Source organism: Rhodnius prolixus, unplaced genomic scaffold, assembly GCF_049639745.1.
Source record: "Rhodnius prolixus isolate KJV_2025 unplaced genomic scaffold, Rpr scaffold_41, whole genome shotgun sequence".
NCBI lineage: Eukaryota > Metazoa > Arthropoda > Insecta > Hemiptera > Reduviidae > Rhodnius > Rhodnius prolixus.
In genome coordinates, this window is record NW_027411630.1 from 319,942 (window position 1) to 342,943 (window position 23,002).

The 23,002-nt window shown below is 34.3% G+C and overlaps 1 protein-coding gene across 1 annotated transcript; it reads left to right on the plus strand.

Annotated features, from left to right (window-relative positions):
• The first annotated feature begins 21,807 nt into the window (after positions 1–21,807).
• Positions 21,808–22,656, plus strand: LOC141460001 (uncharacterized). The gene has a single exon (XM_074139597.1). It carries the CDS (start codon positions 21,808–21,810, stop codon positions 22,654–22,656), a length of 849 nt encoding a protein of 282 aa, XP_073995698.1.
• The last annotated feature ends 346 nt before the right edge of the window (positions 22,657–23,002 follow it).

Genomic DNA, 23,002 nt, shown 5'->3' on the forward strand with positions numbered 1-23,002 from the left:
ACCTTAAAAAATTTAAAGTTATTCATCTCATTACTAGTACTAGCATCTAGTGATGGGCTATTAGAGCGGACTCGTTCCACTGGAACGAGTCCGATGGTGGAACGAGTTTATTCAAATCCCTATTTTAAAAAAAAGTGATTCCGCCCCGCCCCAAAAAATTGAGGCAAATTAAAATGAAAATAATTAATACTGTAGTCGTTTACACTAAAATAAAACTGACTTAAGGCTACTATGTAGAAGTTCACTGACACATTCCAACTTGTAAGAGGAATCCACACCAAAATACAAAACCTGGCGAGCTTAAATACTGATGCTTGAAGAATAAAATAAGTTCGAAGGTTTTTTTAGAATATCAATTCTAAAATAATATTCATTTTATTATTTTGTTAATTTCTAAACAAAAGTAGGGGGTCGATCTAAGACAGGGAGTCGAAGGAAAAATAATTTCGTACCCAATATAGCGAACCTTGCAAAGAAACACCAGGCACACCCATCTCATTAATTAAAAAGCAATGCTGTAGTTACTTTACTTATTATTTAATATTTTATTTTACATATAGAAAATACTGTGTGCCAAATCTTTAACTTAGCGGCTGGACGCTCTTTCTTTTATCTTCATTGGCGAAAGTTAAATCGTGTACATGTCACGACGACGATCAAAGTAATACTGAGCTAAAAAATAGTATTACCTAACTGGATTACTTACTGCTGTATCCCTCCCACTCTATCACCTACTTCACAAACATTCGTCGATTGGAAATGGGTTGTAGTTTAATATTCGTTTCATTTGAAAACAAAAAACATTATAACGCTTTCTCAAGATGTTTTTAATTTTTAAAAATTTGTTTTTGTCCATTACTCTTATAATATACGAAGAATTTCGAATAAAATATAATATACAAACACAGAATGATCTAGAGTGCAGGTGGAGTCAGTCGTCGTTGTCATGGTGATGGAACCGTTTAACGACTCCGGCCCAACACCAGCAATTTCATTGGTTAAATCCACTGGAATTGGTGGAGTCAAATCCGGAGTGATTTAAATCCTTTTGAAACCGGACTCGTTCCATTTTTTCGTTCACTGAATCTAGCCAATAGAAAATGCTGGAGCTGGAACCGGAGTCGTTAAACGGTTCCATCACCATGACAACGACGACTGACTCCACCTGCATTCTAGATCATTTGTGTTTGTACATTATATTTTATTTGAAATTCTTCGTATTTTACAAGAGTAATGGACAAAAACAAATTTTTAAAACTTAAAAACATCTTGAGAAAGCGTTATAATGTTTTTTGTTTTCAAATGAAACAAATATTTAACTAAAACCTACTTCCAATCGACGAATGTTTGTGAAATAGGTGATAGAGTGGGAGGGATACAGCAGTAAGTAAACCAGTTAGGTAATACTATTTTTTAGCTCAGTATTACTTTGATCGTCGTCATGACATGTACACGATTTAACTTTCGCCAGTGAAGATAAGAGAAAGAGCGTCCAGCCGCTAAGTTAAAGATTTGGCACACAGCTTTTTCTTTTTGTAAAATAATAAGCTATTTTAAAAGCTTGATATTAATTCATAGTAAATAAATATTTCTTTCTTTATGAGTAATTATCATTTTGTTTGAAGGGTTATAATTTTTTTTTATGGGAATAATTTCCTACCCATTTGCGTTTTTCTTCTTGAATCAAGTTAACTCCGGTGGTCAAGCTAGATAACGACAAAACTGCAGTTGCTTTAATTTTTATATTTGACTAGCCTATTTTTGTTAATATTTGGTTACGTTGTTAATTTTATATTTATCAGATCAATTGGGAATTAGGGAACTACTTAATGTGTGTTAAAGAAATATAGTTTTGTTATTAACTGGAAAAACTAACTTTTAATTATTTATTTAATTACAATGCGTGACATTTGTACTAATGCATAGGGTAAGTACAGACTGGAATCAGTGAACGAGTTGTTGGAATCGATTCCAACCCTGGAACTGATTCAAATCCAACGACTCCAAACGCGGACTCGTTCTGCCCATCACTACTAGCATCTCATTCCCTATCCACACACACAGCCCGACTGACCCCGCGTTACTCCGCTCACTCCCCACTCCTTGTTCTATTAGAACTTTGTCACTTCTTTACCGACGTCTCTACACATCAATTGCCCACCGATAAAAGAAGAAGTGACAAAAGTCTCAAACACCAACTCGTCATCCTGACATAGGATCATGAAATTTCTTGAGAGAAGAAATGTGAAACTTCCCTCTAACAGTATGATCTAGTCTGGCCACCGTATAAGCAGATGCGCTATGCTTCGTTTGTATGTAGAACGGCCCTTCCCAAAATGGCAGAAACTTGGATGCTTCATTCCTACCATTAGGAATGCGTAAGGAAGCCACTAGCACCAGATCTCCAACCTCCAACTCTTGAATTTGGTGGTTGGCATCAAACTTACTCCTTGCCTCTTCACCTTTTTTTATAATTCTATTATGGGTTGCATCCCACAGTGCCGCTATCTGCTCCTCGTCCAGCTGGCTGTTGGTGTTGACCACATACTGTCCAATTACATTTTCAAACAGGCATACAGTGTCTCTTCCACAATGAATCCTTATCGGATATCCGTCTACTCCCTGGTGGTAAGTATTGTTAATTAAAAATTCAATCAGAGGCAAATATTTGATCCAAAGTGTGTGCTTTTTCTCTTTTAACAATACTCGGAAGTATTCCCCTAGGTCACGATTTGTTCTCTCAGTTTTGTTTGACTGAGGGTGTCTTATAGATGCATAAGCTACCAAAATGCGTAATTTATTCATTTCTTGCTGCCAATTCTTGGACATGAACTGCGAACCGTGATCGCTCACGACTCTATATGGCCGACCTACTTCATCACAGAACTTCTTAACACATTTCACCGCATTATTGGTATTTGCGACTGTAACGGGGTACAATTTCGTGAATTTAGAAAAATTATCAACTATTACAAACAAATATGTGAAACTACCCTGCGCTCTAGGCAGAGGTCCCATGTAATCTACACTAACAGTTTCTAAAGGTTTTGAATTGGCCAAATAGGTATATTTGGCGTACATAGTATTATTGGTGATCTTATACATTTGACAAGTTTGACATTTCTTAATCACATACATTATTCTCTCTTTTAGATTAGGAAAATCAAAATATTTACTTATTAAATGAAACGTTTTATGAATACCTACGTGCCCATGACACTCATGAAATAACAAAATCGACTCTACAATACTCTTTTCAGGAACACAAATTTTGTTGTCCATACTTTCATTTTTCTTAACTAAAATTATTCTGAACGGACCATTGTCATTGTAGAAGTATTTAGGAAATTCATTGTTCAAGTTACTACCCTGCATAATATTAATTTTAACAGTACTCAGATTTTTATCAATACTGTAATAGTCATCAAATTTGGCAAACAAACCAGTCAATAGCTTCTCGTCCACTAACGATATTTGATTCACTTGTACGATATCCATTTTATTCTCCATCATCTCAGCTCTGCTATACCTCGATAAGAAATCTGCAACAACGTTCTTTTTACCTTCGATGTACTCTATTCTGTAGTCGAATTGCTGCATAAATAATGCCCACCGATGAAGGCGTGCAGGCAGGTTTTTACACTCATTCAGGTAGCTAAGAGCTTTGTGGTCGGTCTGAATGACGAAAGGTTTACCAAGAAGATACAATTGAAATTTCTTGACGGCCCAAACTATTGATAAGAGCTCCTTCTCAGTAATGCTGAATTTAACTTCTCTATCTTGAAGCATACAGCTGGCATACTGTATTACTTTAATCTCCCCATTAATCTCTTGGAATAACTGCGCTCCCAGAGCATAATCGCTTGCATCGGTCTGTAATATAAATGTTTCATTGAAATTTGGATGGTGTATAAGAATTTGGTCAGTAAAAACTTTCTTAATTTCTTCGAAATTGTTAGTATCCTTTTGACTCCATTCCCACTTCCTCTTCTCCTTCAACAGATGTCTCAACTTACTTACTTTTTCTGAATATGATGATGAAAACTTTTGATAATACCCACATAGACCCAAAAATGATTTTAAATGTTTCTTGTTTTTTGGTATGGGAAAACTATGAATTAAATCAATTTTCTCTGGTTGTGGCATCACTCCTTCGGGTGTTAAAACAAATCCGACATAGTTCAATTTTTGTTTAAAAAATTCTGATTTTCCAAAATTCACAGTAATATTATATTCTTTAAATTTTTGAAATAACTTCCTCAGAATAATCATATGCTCCTCCAAGGTTTCAGTTAAAACCAACATGTCGTCAACGTAAAGCTGAATATTCGGCTTTAAATCTTCTACTATAGGATTGAGTGCTCTACACAAACTTGAAGTCGATACTTTAAGTCCGAATGGGACGCGTGTATATTGATATGTTTTACCTTCAAATATGAAGGCAGTGAACTTTCTAGAATTTTCGTCTAACTCGACTTGATAGAATGATTTAGTTAAATCTATAGCGCTAAAGTAACGCATACTGTGGCACTGCGCAAGTATGCCATCTATTTGGGAAGTGCGTTCATGGTCACCTTTTAATCTTGAATTTAAGTGTCTGCCATCAGTGCACACACGTATTGAACCGTCCTTCTTAGTGACTGCAACTAATGGTGATATGTACTGGCTCGTACTCTGCTCAACCACTCCACTCTTGATTAGCTTGTTTATCTCTAACTTGACCAATTCTGTTTTGTGATATGGAATCGGGTAATTTTTAAAAAAGAAAGGAGTTGAATCCATTACATCAAGTTGATACTTGAAGTTCCTAATTAAACCTGGCGTCTTACTAAAGATGTCCTTATATTCTCTAATGATTTCGTTGAACGATTCGATGACAGACGGATATTTCTTCCTTATCTCGTCGCAACTTTCTTCTAGTTTCAATTTCAGAGCCTCCTTCTCATCAACGTTATCCATGTTTTGAATATCGGCGGTGTTAATTTGTATACTGCAGCTAGTTAGCAGCTGATTGAGATGTGCGAATGGAATAGAACAGCGGTTTCCGTTAACTTTAATTGATAAAGTCTGCTCTGCAATATTCACGAAAGCATTAAGTTGTTCCAGCAAGTCCATGCCGACAATAAAATTCTGAGTCAACTCTGGTACCAAGTAAGCGTGAATCGTGGTTTGTATCTTGTCACTAACATTCACAAGCAAGATTATCTGCTTTCTTATGGGCTTTGAACGTTTGTTAATTGCCGATGTAACGTACAGGTTTAGGACAGGTAAAGCATCTACTTTTACACCTTTTAATTTACTTATAAAGTTATAGAAATAGTCTTCATTCATACATGTAATCTGAGATCCGGTATCAATTAACGCCTTCACCAAAAATTGATCCAATTTGAAATTAATTTCTGGACAGCATACCATTTTCTCCTCTCTTATTGTATAATTCTCCTCTGTCAATAGATTCGTGAATTCTTTCACCAACGAATTAATAGATGTATCTCCTGGCTCTGCACTAATTCCGTCTCCTTCCATATTATTCATAAAAGTAATATCCTTTTTTCTATCCTGCTCAATAGTTTCTTCTGAAATTCTCTTCCTTTGAAATTGATTACTTTTTATTTGATTTTTAATAGTTTCATTTCTCATTAATTTACTCCTCCAAAATACACGGGTTTTATATACAATAAAATTTTGAAATTCGGGCGGACTGACCCGCCCTTTCATTCGTTTTTTGCGTCATCATTTTTTATCTCAATATGATTGTTTGAAGCATAAGTTCGTCTGTTATGGTTTCCTTGTGGGTGATTTCTTCCCATTTCCTGCTGACTTGGTTTAATCTCATTCTTAAACGAATTGCAACTCTCATTATTATTTCTAATGTTGTATCCTGTCCTGTTAAATTCTCTGTTCCTGCTAAAATTATTTCCTCCGAACGGCTTCCTGTCACATGTTCTCTCCGCTTCCTGTTTAAACTTCGTAGTTCTATTCTGACTTTCAACTTCACTTACTATCTTATCTTCTAGCCTATTCAACAACTGCATGAATCCTTCAACAGTCTGGATATTCTGTATTTTCACAGCGCATTCTACAGTTTCACCAAAATGACTACTCAGTCGCTCACATAAATACGCCTCACTGTACTCTCTACTACATTCAAACGCTCTGGATACAATTCTTGAGAGGTACTCGCTAGGACGCTTATCCAAATGATCCTTGTACTTTTTTCCATCCAACTCTCTTGCGATCACATCATCATACTTCCAACCATGGTATTCATTCTTAAATGCTTCTTTAAATTCTTGAAAACTTTCAACTTTAAATCTTTTGATCATGTACCAATCTCTTGCCTCCCCTGCCAAGTGGTTTAAGATAAATTGTTCCAAATCTAAATACATCCCCTGCACCTTGTATAATTTGGTTAAGCTTCTCAGAAACTGCAATGGTTGGTCTTCTCGATTATTTTCGAATTTAAATTTGTCATCCACCATCATCTTCCAGCAACCACCGGCGCAAATATTCGTGTGAGACAGTGACGAAGCTTCAGCGCCATTATCTTTGGTTTCGGCAAGTTCTTGAGGTTGGATTACCTGTTCATGTGCGACATTTTGATCTGACAATTTTTTGATCTCACTGTTCTGTTTATCTACCGTTCTGCTTAATTCCGCGATTTTCTCATTTTGCTTAGCCATTTCTCCACTCAACTCAACTAATCTCTGAAGAATTTCCTCCATATTCTTTGACCTTGTAATCATCTAATTAAATGAAATCTCTAAACACTTCTACAACTACTATAAACTATATTATCAAAGGATTTTTTTTTTTTTATAATAAACTAACAAAACACAGAAGAATAAAAAAGTGAAATGAAAGCTTTCAAACATCAAAGGCGGTATTCAATAAGACAAAATAATGTTCTTTAAACAAGAAACCAACCAACACACTATTGAATAAAATAATAATAAGAACCTTTATTCCACTCTAATTTAAAATTATTTTGTTTTATTATTTATTTAATAAAATTCAATGTCAATCCCGGAGCGTCCCCCAAAATTGCTATGTCCGATGGCAATTAAAAAAAAAAATTCAAAACAACTCTTTATTACAATTTTTTATAATAACAATAATTCTACATATAATTATAATAATTATAATAGTTACTCAAACTTAGAACAATAGAACAAATCAAAAATTTACCTTAAAAAATTTAAAGTTATTCATCTCATTACTAGTACTAGCATCTCATTCCCTATCCACACACACAGCCCGACTGACCACGCGTTACTCCGCTCACTCCCCACTCCTTGTTCTATTAGAACTTTGTCACTTCTTTACCGACGTCACTAAACATCAATATGTAAAGAATCGAATAAAAAAGCGTTATGGAGTTTAGGTTTAAAAAAATTAACGCATCGTCAGATCGGGTTATACGAAACAGTGGATCTGTTACTCGGGCATCATTTGTACGGTAAATCGGAAGATATGAGATATGTCAGCATCACGTTTCGCGAGAATAGAAAACGATGTTTAAAACCGTATAACCAACTACAAAACATGCCGGCTAATTCCACGGAAGTATATTTGAAGTCATGGCTAGACGACTACTATCCGAATCGACCCGACGCCGACGATCTAGAAAATTTAAACTTATACCACTTCTGTCGTTATTACGATCTTTCCCGCGATCAATTAGAAGCCGTAAACCGAATAAAATTAAAAAATATTGTTATTTTAAGAAAGCGTAAGGTTTTCGGACGTACCAAGAAGCGTTTGACCATTATTCCGCGGAATTAAAACAGGCCATGACTTATCACGATAAATTAATTATGATTGAAGAAGGAATCAAAGAACTTCAGAGTAAAATTGCGGAATTCAAAGAAGAGAATTTCACTAATTTAGAAGAGGATAATATTATCCGAGAAGTGCAGGATGCAGTCGTGGCGATGTTGGAAGTTTGCGCGGCGATGTATACCAGTACTGACGATCGCGATAATAAATTTAATTTAAACGAAGATCAAAGCCAGATTTTTAATAAAATAACTCAGACACTTATCGACCAAAGTCTCAAAAGACCAAATAAATGCAATAGTCAAATAAATTTTTTCGTTTCTGGTGTAGGCGGTACGGGTAAATCGTACCTCTTAAAAGCGTTAAAAGTTTGGATTAACAATACATTTCCGCCTAAGAAAGACACTGTTTCAGTGGCTATAACAGCTCCGACCGGCCTGGCTGCATATAATGTAAATGGTTTCACCATTTACCGGCTTTTGTTGCTCCCGGTTGAGCACCATCAAACCGCCGAATATAATAAATTAAACGTTGAAAGTTGTCGGGCGATTAGGCACGTACTTAAAGATATGAAATTATTGATAATCGATGAAATTAGTTTAGTTTCGAGTCTCGTTTTTGCTTACATTCATCTTCGGTTGACGGAAATTGCCAAAAATAATGAACCTTTCGGTAATTTTATTATCTTATTTTTCGGAGATTTGTTACAATTGCAGCCCGTTAAAGGTAATCAAGTTTTTAAAAAGTTAACGCGCATCGAATGTAAATCCAAACTCGGATCCATCGGTTCAGTTGATCTTTGGTCGATGTTCGAATATGACGAATTAAAAATTAACGTAAGACAAAAAAAATGATGAAAGCGGATTTATAAATACCTTGCTCAATATTCGGTCGGGTATTATCTGCGAAGAAGACATCTCACTATTAAACTCACGAGTTCTGCCAAATAACGATTTATATAATGTAATTCAAAGCTATAAAGAATTAGTCGATTCCGGTAAAAATCCGTTATGTCTTTTATGACTAAAGCTCAATGTATAACTTTTAATAAACTTTATTCTGATAAATTCGCGAAAGAAATAGTTACAATTAATAGTATCGATGAAATTGATTCTAATTCCAAACTGTCTAATACAAAAATTAAAGATTTTAACGTGTTAATTTCTAAAATTTCGGAAGACGTCTCCCGCACAGCTAATTTATCTAAAACTATAAATTTATTTGTGGGCGCTAAAATAATGATTAAAAGAAATATCGATATTGCTAACGGAATTGTAAACGGAACAATAGGTACAGTAGAACGGTTTGTTTATAAAGGAAAATTCGTTGATGCTTTAATTGTTGTCGTAAATAATAAACTCTTTTCTTTAGAAAGGGTACTAGCGCGATTTCAATTAATAAAAAATATTTACGTGCATAGGAAACAATTTCCGGTGACTCTTTCGTACGCGGTAACCATCCACAAATCTCAAGGCTTAACCTTGGATTGTTTGTTCACGAGTTTAGGAAAAGAAGTGTTTGCACTGGGCATGCACTATGTAGCTCTCTTGCGGGTCACTAATTTAAACGGTTTGTATTTAATTGATTTCGATCCGTCAAAAATAAAAGCAGATACGGACGCGATAAGTGAATACCATCGTTTAAATAAAATGATCCAATCACTATGTTTGCATACTGCGAATAATAATATTTGCGTTTCCCCCACCATCAAGTTAACAATAACAAAATTCCTTCCTCAATCATATGATAATCGCGAAATTTGTTCGAAAACAGAAATATTTGACTTAACCAATTCTGACGGCGTTTCATGTTACGCGAATGTTGTTGCACAGTGTTTGATTAATATAGATCTCGTTAAATTTAATCTAAAAAATAACCTGTCCAATAATATAAAAATAAGATTTCCGGATCCAAAAACTCGTGAGAACTACCAAACAGTGAGCGTAACTTGCGAATTATTAAATATTTTAACAACCGGAATAACTCTTGGTACTAACAAATCAAATACTAAACGACTCCGCGAATTAATTGCTCACGATAGCGACATAAACTTCAACGCTAATATTCAGCAAGACGCGCAAGAATTTCTATCTTCGTAATAAACGCTTTAGTTACAGAAAATAACATTCCGAGCAAGTTATTTGATTGTACAGTTAAATTCGTTCGAAAATGTTTCAATTGCAATAGTTATTGGGATGACGTTCCAACTAATCCTGAAGTAATGTACTTTCTAGAATTCGGGGTTGTCCAAAATAACGAGCCGGTTAATTTTCAAACGTTATTGGACTATAAATTATCGGATATCACGTGTTCAGAATGCGGTGAAAATAAAATTTATATTCGAAGTAAATTACATTCGGTATCGAATTATCTCATTGTAATATTAAAGCGTTATCAGGAAAATCGTGTTTTAAATGAAATCCGTTCTTTCGATGAAAATAATGTTAAAATTGACGGTTTTAATTTCTCACTGGCGTCCGTGATTTATCACTACGGTTCGGGCCTTAATTCCGGTCACTATGTTTGCGCGATAAAAAGTCAAAATAATTCATGGACTTTGCTAAATGACGAGATTATTAATTATAATTTTAAATTTAATCCGGGATTAAAAGACGCGTACATTTTAATGTTAAAAACAAAAACAATGTAAAAACAAAGACAAACCCTATATATTTTAAATTTAAAATATTTCATTTCGGTCGTTAGAGAGTCAGCAGGTAACGGACATTTGGAATGACTGCATGAGATTTTTATTTAAAGATATTATTAATCTGTTTGTGCATGTTTCTGTTAAAAAAATCATTGATATAAAATTTGTTTTTCGCAATGAGTCTTTTTTGTCCCGAAATATTTTTTTTCAACTTTGGGAATGAAAATACATTGTTATTTTGTTTTTTTGTAAGAAATGGTCCATCCTTTTCAAAGAAGAAATATATTTCATTGTAATTTACATTTATATTTGCGATTGAAACAAATTCTATGTCATATTCAACGATATTTATAAGTTAATTTCTTCATTTTATTAATTTGCATATTTTGAACAATATTAGTCTATATTTATAAATTTTTGAATTTCTACGTACCTATAGATGAATCTTTCACAGCTGATAACTATAAACATTAAATTAAAAACTTCTTGTTCAACTTCTTTACCGATTTTTTGAAATCTTACGCTCGTTTTTTGTTTTTTTTTTAATAATGCAGAAAAGTTTAAATTGCCCAACCAAAATTAATTTTCTGTTTGATGCAGTTGTCAGAAGGATTGCATACCTAATTCAGAGGAAGCTAAATACATATTGTTAAATAAATACTCGTCACTGTGAATGGTTTGTTCTATATTATTATTTTTTTACATCAATTGTACTTTTTTTTTTATGTGTGACTAAAACTAACTGACGGACTAAGTCCGCCGAAGCCGGTCCCAAGCCCAGGTTGTAAAAGGATGAGGGGTCCGTTTCATTATGTTGCAGATACAAAGGCAAACTGTAAGCTGAGAGATCATATTTAAAGATGTCTATGAAGTTAAATATTGTTCGTCATAGGACTATGAAACTTTAATTAAAACTATCCAAAAGGTACAAAAATCTCCTTAACAAAAACTTACAGTTTAAAAAGTCAAGTATAAGGGTTGATTAAACGACAAAAGGTACACAAATCAGCAAGTACCTATCATTTCAATCACACTTCACCTCATAATAATTTCAGCCATTTAGAACCGTTTTGGAAAAGCTTATTTTATTTAAATTGGTTTCGAATTTTTCGCCATTTTTATAAAAGATTTCTCTTACACACATATTCTTATCACATCCTGTTTCTATTTTTTAGCTCATCTTAAACCAGTTTTTGTGTATGTCATTTTAACACCTTTTTTTTTCTGTTAAAAGAATTTGAAATAATAAAAAAAATATTATTAAAAAATATTTAATCGTAGAAAGATTATTAGATCATTTTTTTTAAAGAAAAGATATTAATGCACTCATTATCGTCACTACTCTCTCTATCTCTATGTTAGCCACACAAGATCTCGTTATGTACTGACCTTGAGGTAATGAGCGGAATCACAAACCGCACTTGTATGGGTGAATCATACAAACTTGCACACAGTGTTACGTCACCCTCTACAAACACCTCTGGACAAGGCAATCTCAGTGGAGACGGGGAGGGTAAGGAGAAAAGGGAAGACAAGGAAGAGGAAATATGATGACTAATAATAATAAGGGAAAAGAAAAATAAAAACATAAATAAGTAAAATTAGAATTAAAAAAAAAAATAGTTTTCTAGTAACCGCTCCTCGGTTAGCGAACCTGCGTTGTGCGACTCTGTAGGCCGATACTCTAACTATGCGGCTATACTAATGTAGCAATAATTAATTAATGCCAGCTATACTTATGTGGTTGCACAACAAAAAAAAATAACAACTGGAATAAATAAAAAAAACTTTTGAATTAAGGTTGAACAAGGAGACGAAAAAGTTCCTTTACAAAAAAAAAACATTAAAAAAAACGAATCTACTAATACTAACTCAAAAGAAAATATATCCGCAGCTTGAACTAATAAAATTAATACAATAACCAAAATTATATTTAACACTCCTAAAAAGATAGTCCCGATTCAAAATTAAGTTCCACACTTACTTAGTATATTACCAGGCCTGGTCGTCGTTGTCCTTTCTCCAGTCTTCTTCTTAGATGACCATTACTTTCCTTCTGCCCTCCAAGAAACGAATAGTTCTTCACTAGGCAATTAATTCTATAGAGATTGCAGAGGGAAGAGCGAAATCCGCCTGACTAATTCCTTTTATTTCAATTCTTCTCTCCTTTCTCCAAGACAAGGTAGATCTTCTTTTTTTCCTTTTTTTTTCGAGATCGCGTCCGTCTCTCACCCCATATGTTGCTCGCGTCGCTTGTCTTTTTTCGCTGCCCTCTTCACACCACCATGTGCTCTTCAAGTATCATTTCATTAACACATTCTTTATTTCTCTTAAATTTCCTAGGCTTATTTTCTTACTTCCCGATTTTACCTGACTCTCACTAACTAAACCGGACAAAATACAGAAATAATTACAATCATACTGTAAAAATTATTTTCTCATGGAAAAGTGGTTACATTGTAACAACAGGAATGTTTGCCAGCCTGATTTTTTTTTAATACGATGCATGTCATGTGTCGCCACGCGCGTACGTGCATCTTATCATCTGTTATAACATCCTTTCTGTAATGTTTACATCATTTTAATGAGTTTGGTAGCTGCAGTGAACGTGAATAGATCGGCCTCTGTTGATCTTTAAATTTTATTGGTTTTTAGTGATCAGTTTGCAGTGAAATTTGTCATAGTTTTAGAACAAAAAGATTTGATTTTATTTGTGAAATTTCGTTGAAAATAGTACATTTTCTTCGGAGAAATTAAAGGAAATTGAATTTAATAATTGATGAGTTAATAGAGAGCGGTTGTTGTGACAGAGCGTACAGTTCGGAGATATAAGACAAAGTTCAAGAGTTTTTGTTATTGTTTCAATTTTTCATAATCATTTTAAAAGTAACTGAAATAATATTTTAATTTATCTTTAATAATCTATTGTCTCCTAAATTTTAAATAAATATTAGTAATGGCGTATTCAACTGATGACCTAATGAATGAAATAAAGAAAAATTTAATTATCTCTTTTGCACATAAATAAAAACAACAAACAACAACTTTGGAAAAAACTTTAACAATTATGGAAGATGTAATGAAGCAGTTTTCTGACGTGAAAATGAAATTTAGGGATTTAGAAGAAAAGAATTTTCGCCTCACTGAAGAAGTTGCAATGTTAAATAGACAGTTGCGGAAAAACAATTTAATTATCTATAACGTACCTATCGCTGAAAATGAAAACGTTGTAGGTACGGTAAAGGAAGTATGTACTGGATGCGAAATTATAATAATGATCAGGATATTAATAATTGCTTCAGAATAGGGAAAGGAGGTGAACCACTGCCTATTTTGGTTTCGTTGAACAGTTACTTACCAAAAAGGAAAATATTCATTAATAAACAACTTTTTCAGCACAGACATTTCCGGTTAAGCCACGATCGTACTAAAGAGGAAAGAGAAGAAGGAAGAAGGGTCTTCGCTTGCTTAAGCAAAATGAAGAATTTGGACATAAGGGCAAATTACAGTAGGAAAGTGTTCTTATTCAGAGGTAACCGTTACACTTTAAAGGAGGCTGAAGCTCTGTTTACTGAAGATCAGACCGGAAGTCAATCGGATACTCTTTCAGATGAATAAATCAAGAAAAGGAAGAAGGTTGATGAAATCAAAGAAAAAGTGAATATGTTTCAATTTCGCCCTAGATCGCCCTCAACTTCATCAGTCAGATCACTTCCTACCTGATGGCATCCATCTACAGTCGAACCTCGCTTAACGAGCATAATTCGTTCCAGAACCTTACTCGTTAAGCGAAATACTCGTTAAGCGAAACAATTTTTTTCATTTAAATTAAAATAAAAGGGGATAATTGGTTCCATGCAAAAAAAAATATTGATAAAATTTTTTTTTATAACATTTATTTCGAAAAAATTATATACATATGTACATATGATGTAATATAATATAAATTACATATATTATTACATAAATTACATTTGTGTTAGTAATTCGCATAACGAGTAAAACAAATTGATTCTTATAGCGAGCGATGTTTCGCATAACGATAGTTTTCTAATGACATTTCGCTGACTGCGCAGTTTTCGCTGACTCATCGAAAACTGCGCATTCTTCGATTAGTCATTCCTGTTTACGCATATGCGTTTCATATTCTCCACGTATCTAATGCACTGATACAGTCGAAACCGAACTTCCCTTCCCCTCCCACCCCCTCACCCTCACTCACTCTAGGAGTGGGAGTAGGAGGGGATGAGGATGGCTTAGGACCTGCCCCATGTGACGTAGGAGATGCGTTCCTTTGACGTCACACATGCGCATCTCCTACCACACAAGGAACGCAAGTCCTACGTCACAAGGCATACCTCTCACACCGGCCAAATGGGTGAGAGGGGTTAGAGGGCAGAGAGTACGTCACATGGTCGTCCAGTCCCACGACCATACTAATCTCCTACGTCACAAGAGGAACGCAAGTCCTACGTCACAAGGCATAACCCTCAAGCCGTCCAAATGGATGAAAGGGTTACAGTGGTGGGGGGCATATGCCGGGTACATTGCACATCTCTTATGACACACACACACACACACACACACACACATCCTATTAGCGCATTTTAATAATTAATTAAGAATATTAGTATTATTTATGTGATTATTATGATGGCCATGTAGCGTTTTCCCATGTCCTATGACTCACACTCACACACACACACCTCTCTTAACATGTTCTTATCACATCCTGTTTCTATTTTTTAGCACATCCTATCCAGTGTTTGTACATAATTTTAACACCTTTTTTTTTCAATCGTAGAAAGATTATTAAATAATTTAAAAAAGAAAAAGATGGTAAAGCACTCATTATCTACACTACTCTATCTCAATGTTAACCACACAAGATCTCGTTGTGTACTGAACTTGAGGTAATGAGCGGAATCACAAACTGCACATGTATGGGTGAATCATACAAACTTGCATACATAGGAATGTTTATCTGGTTTTTTTAATTACTATACACGTCATGCGTCGCCACGCGCGTATGTGCACCTTATCATGTGTTATCACACCCTTTCTGTATTGTTTACATCATTTTAATGTTATTTAGACTTGGAGTATTTTTAATTGGGAATATTATTAACACTTAATAACTATATTTATTATTAAGAAAGAGTGTGATACAACGAGAGTTTATTATGGAAAAAGTGATTTATGTTATGATACTAGTCAAGGTATACAACTGAACTTATGGTGTGATTATTCAAGGCTATTTATGGGTGGGCGGTGGTCCTCACTAAATAGTTGGGGTTGTAATACTATTAAAATAGTTTGTCCTATATAATATAAATCTTTTATGTGACATAGTCAGTTTGTAGTTATATCTTAAGATGGCATGTGGTACAGGAATGCAGCTTACCACCAGCTTTCCGTTGAACACCAAACGCTCAAAACAAGTGCTAACAGGTCTGTCTGACGACGGGACACCGCTTATCGCATTAAAAACAAAAAAAGCAGTTATCTACTTAAATGAGGAAGATTGGACAACTCTACAGGATTACAAGCAAATATGTGATGATTTCTTTGGTAAAAACAAAAACGGATCCGTACCGGTGGAAGTACAACTACAGCATGCAACAGTTTTCTTTGAGATGTTTACCCATAAAACCATGGTTATACGAGGAAAACCATCATGGCTAGAAGATCTCCTCAAATATCAACGTCCGAAGATCAATTTATTAAGAAATGAATATTTTAAATTAATGAGTTTAACAGATGATGTTAATAAACAAGTCACTTATTTGTGGAAAATAATGAACTGTTTTAATACCGATGATGATGTAAAAACTATTGAATAATTTTTTTTATAACCATTTCTTATTATTTTCCTTAACGATGTGGAAGGTTAATAATACACAATTTAATTATAAAAACTTTATTATTCTACTAAATCATTTTTATTTATCCAAGAAGGTTTCTTAAAACCTAACCACTTTACATACAGCTTTTCATTTTTACGTCTTTAATTTTAAATAATTCAGTGCTCCAATTGGGTGTGTAACCTCTGCTAAATATAGTTCTCTTTTTCGAAACACGTACATAGTCTCCTTCTTCAAAGCGTTGTTTATCTTTCCTTTTTGCTTTAGAAAAGTAGACATTAGCTAGTAAGAATGCTTCATTGCTAGAATTTACTTCCGTTGGTGCCATACCAACAGTACGATGTACTTTGTTGTTGTAGGTATTTATGAGATCAGGTAAATGCTTTGTATAATTGTAGTTTCCTCTGAGACTAAATAAGCGATACAACATAGATTTAAAGGTTCTATTAAATCTTTCTACAATTGAACTTTTAACTTGGCTGTAAGTACTATAGTGATTAATGTTGTGCTTCTTCATGAGTTTCGTGAAGGAAACATTGTAGAATTCCTTCCCACTATCAGTCTGAATATTTTTCGGTACTCTTCCACTTGAAATAAAAATATCATTTATAGCTTGAGTGACATCTTTAGCGCTTTTGGATTTAACAGGCTCCACCCAGGCGTACTTTGAAAAACAATCAATCACTGCTAATATATATTTGAAACCGCTATTTTGACGAGCATATGGTATCATTTCCATTAAATCAGCTTGCCATAAATCATCAATACCTTTGAGCACTGTACGCCTTCGAGGGTAGCGTGAACGTACTGGTCTATGAAGTTCAACAACTACAGCCTCTTTGCTAGACATGTCTTTATGGTTCAAAAAATGTTTTAAGCGTAGCTGCAGTTATAGGAACATTTGGGTTCAATAAACTTAATCGATTCCTAAAAACAGTGAATAAACCGCGCACAAAATTATCTGTAACTTTTTTTCGGGCTTCGTCATACGTTTCTAAAAGATAACGTTTACTAACAAAGTGTTCTTGTAAATATGTATTTGTTACTAAATCTAACTCTTTTATGTACTTTTCCAATTCTTCAGTTATAAAGTGTTCAAGGTAAATCTAATTAACAGCATCTGTACTATCAACAGGACTATTGATTCCAAGTAATCGTTTATTTTCAAAGTCGATATATTCTCCATCTTCGTCATCGCTAACATGAAATAGTGTTTTAAAGTGATGCAAAGCTCTGCCAAACTTATCTACAGACATATCGAAAACCAAAAAACAACTGATGATTTATTCCACAAGTAATTCCTAATAAATAATATCCGCCTCTCTCAACTCTTCGATTATAGAATGAATTTCATTTCCATGTCCAGTGTGACCAGCACTTGTTGATGCATATAAGAGCCGAAGTCGATCCACTAATTCATTTGGATCATCCCAGTATTCATAAATACATTGCCACACATCCATACCTTTACCAGTAGTAGTAGTGCCCGTATATCTTAGACCGTATCTTCTTTGAATAGGCTTTGTTGCAATTGTAGTCCGAGGTGTCCTAGTAACTTGATTCGCAGTTGATGGCGGCGTGAAATAGGGTTGAGCCATCTGTTCACCCATAGAAGGATAAAATAAAGGAGCTATTATATTTTTGTATTTGAATCCTTTGCTGGCGCTAAGAGGTTTTTCATCGCTAAATTGTTGTTTATGTGCGTTACTAACTTCTAAAATATCCTTATAATTTTCCAAATCTTCTACAGTGAATTTGTTAGGCTTTTTTAAAAATAATAATTGTAATAACCCAGGAGTACCTTTATACCAGTTTCCATTTACATTGATATCATTATCCTCAATGTCTACCTGTGCATTTCCTATTGTCATGACTCCAGTAGGTAACACTCTGATGCCGTATCTATCATCAAGATCGCTAGTATCTGAAGTCATATGTTTCAATAAATATGGTTTTATTAAAGATCCTATCTCATCTACTTCTTCTAAGCTTTACTCCAATTCCTCTTTACTATGTATTTGTTTAATTTGCTCTAGAGGAGAATCAGCGTCTTCAAACGTCTCTTCTTCCATTTTAATATCTAAAATATCCTTTCGTGGTATAGGAGTTGAAGCTTTAAGCGGTAATTTGATATCTTCTTCTTTGAGCGGTAATTTAACATATTCTTCTTCTTTGAGCGGCACTTTAGCATCTTCTTCTTCAAGCGATGTCGCAGAAGTCGAAGCGTCTGATCTTTTAGAAAGCTTTTTACTCTGTTCAACTAACTCTTGTAGCGGTTCTGAAATGGGCTTTAAACTTCTTTCCAGATCTTGCTGCGATAATTGAAGACCTCTCTTTAAACTTTTAAACTTTTCTCGCAGAGTTTTAGAAGTTTTGATAAGATGTTGTGTAACTTTAGGATCCATTATGAATAATGATAGACCGATCGAAAACATTGCTCTATATATAGATGTATGTATCTAAACCTTTTCGAAATCTCCCATTGTGTAAGTCTCTTGTTTTATCTATTGTTAGAAAACTGTATGGTGCATCCCAGCAGACCTTACACATTTCTTTAAAATTATTAAATGACACACTTGGTGAACTTACATGATCGTTATAAATATGCCTTAAATTTAAATCATCTTGCGTAAAAATAACAATAAAATTGGCATTATTACGTATAAGATGTTTAGGAATCCTTGCATAGCTTTGTGTCAAATAGAAACAATCGATTCCTCTATGCCTTCCCATACTGAAATACTGTCTGATTATGTCCTGTTGATCCATTGCAATATCATCAAATACTATGATAGAATTCTTTTCAGCATTGTCTGGTGTGATTACCTGCTGCGTTTCATTGATTTTGTGAAAACCTATTTCTGGAACTAATTTGAATACGGTTTCTAAATATAAATATTTTTCTTGTTGGAGAGATCGGCTACATAAGTACACATTTCCAAATTTTAACCCATTCGGTTGTAAAAGCAAACAAGCTAAGAGATTGGTTTTACCAGACCCCGAACTACCACAAATAAGTGCACGTATATTATCAGGCAACAATTGGCCATGACGACCTTCATTTGCTTCCTGTTCTTCACCTGAAGGAATCACGTTATAAACAGGTAGTCGTTCACTTTGTTTCTCCAAACGCATACTGATGTTGATGGCTCTAATTCTCAACCTATATAAGCAGATTCAGAGCTAAGAATAGTCATCATAATGAGAAGGAAAACAACGGGTAGAGGTCTGATAAATTCAGTGATTAACAAGCTTCCATTTGAAGCGCATATTCCAGGTTATAGATTTTGTGGTCCCGGAACTAAATTACAGGAAAGATTAGCGCGTGGTGATAAAGGTATTAATCCTTTAGACGAGGCCTGCAGGGAGCACGACATTGCATATTTTAAAAACAAAGATTTAAAATCAAGGCATGAAGCTGATCGCATCTTAGCAGAAAAAGCTTGGCAAAGAACAAAGTCAAGTGACTCATTTTTTGGTGAAAAATCGGCTGCTTGGGCTGTTACTAACGCTATGAAAATGAAAGTAAAATTGGGAGGAGGTGATGGTATCAAGAAGAAAAAAACTTACAAAGATGTAATAAGTGCTGCTCGCGTCAAATCACCTACATCAATTAGTGGAGCCTCCAAAACAGCGCTGAAAAAAGCTAAACAGTTTTTATCCAAATCAAAACTAGACAGATTACCAAGAATATTACCAGTTCCAAGAACTGGAGGTATTCTCCCTTTTCTGGTGCCATTATTTGCAGGTTTATCTGCTCTAGGAAGTCTAGCGGGTGGAGCAGCAGCGGTTGCTAAGGCAGTTAAAGATACGAGAGATGCTAGAGACCGTCTAGAGGAAATGAGGCGTCACAATCAGAAGATGGAAGAACAGAAAATTGGCCAAGGTTTCTACCTTAAACCTTATAAAAAAGGATATGGTCTTTATATTAAGCAAGATTGACTACTACTACCTAACAGAGCTCTCACAAATATAGAGTTGATGAAATTTGCCAAGAACATACCCCATTTTAGAGGTGTTTATATGCGTGATTCTTTGCCAAGCACTCCTAAAACTCATGAATGTGGTATTGTGAATCTAGATTCAGTGAAAAACATCGGTACTCATTGGGTCGCCTATATTAAGAAAAATAATAAAGTAATTTATTTCGATCCTTATGGAAATCTAAGACCACCATTGGAACTCCTACATTATTTCAGAAACTGTGATATTACATACAATCGTAGAAGATATCAAGATTGGAATACTCCATATTGTGGACATTTATGTTTGAAATTTCTATATAATAACGCCAAATAAGCATTTACGGAATTCAGTCATGTCGTACACCTTTACCTTAACAGGAGCTTCGAGCATTCTTAGTGCCGAGTTTTTTCCGCCAATTAATTTATTAGACGTTGGTGATGATTATAGCATTGGTTTATTAAGTTTTCAGTCATATGATATTCCATACCGATTATCATTGAAGGAGTTAACAATCTTTTCCATTATGGAGACAATGTTATTAGTTTACCTACAGGAACTTATGAAGTGGAAGCTATAGCACGTTATCTAAAATCGCATATAAATTCTGCAGATTCGTTGAAATTGAAAGGTAATACCAACACATTGAAGGTGGAATTAACATGTACACAACCTGTTTATTTCAATAAAGAACATTCGATCGGCAATTTACTGGGCTTCACTAAACATGAGGTGTTGGAAAAAATGATCACTCATAAATCAGACGAAATTGTACAGATTCATAGTGTCAATACAGTTGCAATTAACTGTAATATAGCATCCGGTTCATATAGAAACGGGAAACCAGGACATACTATATATGAATTTTCACCAAAAGTTCCTCCAGGATTTAAGATCGTACAAGAACCTTCTCCAGTCATTTACTTTCCAGTTATCGGCGAAGTAATCAACAATATAACACTTGTTATAACGGATCAAAACCAGAACTTAGTGGATTTTAGCGGAGAGACAATTACCATCAGATTACATCTAAAGAAAAATGGGTATTGATTTTCGAAAGTATAAAATGGATTACGCTGAAGTGAAATCAACTAGTATTCAACGGTCACCTTACCGAGTGTTAACGCCATCAAATAGTTACTTCCTACAAAGTATAGGACTTTTGATTAAACCAAAATGGAAGAATTACTAAATGTGGATAAAAAAGTGAGTTTTGAAGAGAGAATAACGGACTTTGAGTTTCACTCTCATCAGCCTTACAATCAATGATTGGACAATTCTGACGAAATTATAATTGCCGTACAACAGCAAGACATCTACACTGTTCCATCCAAGAGTTTTCTCTACATTCAAGGACAACTGGTCCAAGAAGGAGTAGCATCTATAGATCCAAGTGTATTGAGTTTAGTAAGAAATGGATTTTTGTTTTTGTTTGACGAAATCAAGTATCAGTTGAATGGTGTATTAATTGACCATGTTCGGAATCCTGGAACTGTTAGTACATTAAAAAGTTATGCATCTCTTAGCCCAGACCAGGCATTAGGATTGGAAATGAGTGGTTGGATGATGCCTGGTGAATATGTGAAATTAGTAGATGAAAAAGGCAATTTTGATGCTTGCATCCCCCTAGACATTGTAATGGGTTTCTTCGAAGATTACAATCAAATAATTCTACTAGGAAAACACGAATTAATTCTACATCGCAGCAGATCAGATAATGATTGTATAAGAGTTTTAGGGGATCATACCATTGTTAAGGCATCCATTAAAATGAAGTCTATACAGTGGAAAATGCCTTACGTTAATGTTTCTGACGAACAAAGGTTAACATTTTTAAATTTGGTCGACAAAGGAAAAACGGTTCACATGGCATTCCGTTCATGGGATTTAGTAGAATATCCTTCTCTACCTGTAACAAAGAAGCATACTTGGGTATTGAAAACTACAACAAATTTGGAAAAACCCCGATATGTCATAATTGCATTTCAAACAAACAAAAAGAATAATGTACAAAGTGATATGTCTCAGTTCAATCATTGTAATATATCAAATGTTAAATTGCATCTAAATTCTGAGGTTTATCCTTATGATGATCTTAACATAGACTTCTCAAAGAATCACTTTTCAATTCTTTACTATATGTATCAAAATTTTCAAAAGAGTTATTATGCGAAGGAAAATCAACCAATTTTAAGCAAAGAACAATTCAGGGATGAAGCTCCTGTTATTATAATAGACTGTTCTCGTCAGTCTGAGGCAATTAGATCATCTTCAGTTGACATTAGAATAGAATTGGAAGCATCAGAAACGTTTGAAGCTGATACAACAGCCTACGCTTTAATTCTACATGATGCTCTAGTTGAATATAATCCATTGACTGGTTTAGTTAGAAGAATTTAATTGGTGGGAGTGGGGGAAAGAATCACATAGTGCTATACAGTTCACCAATATGCATGCCTTCAATGTTATCAATGTTAACAATACGGCAAGCCTACTTTCATCGTATTGATTCTAATGTTTGGGGAGAGAAATCTTTCAGATCAGCTGTAAGTCCGGAATGACTTGCCTTTAACAAGTCTTCATCAAGAAGATAAGAGAGGATTGTGTATTTATTAGGGACAAGAGAGAGATTTTAAAAGATGTAATTGTCCTGTAAATTACATAGCAATCATGCTCAAAATTGTATATTGCTTATGGTATTAAATAAATGTTTTTTTTTTTAATAAAAATGAATGGTATTTTTTTT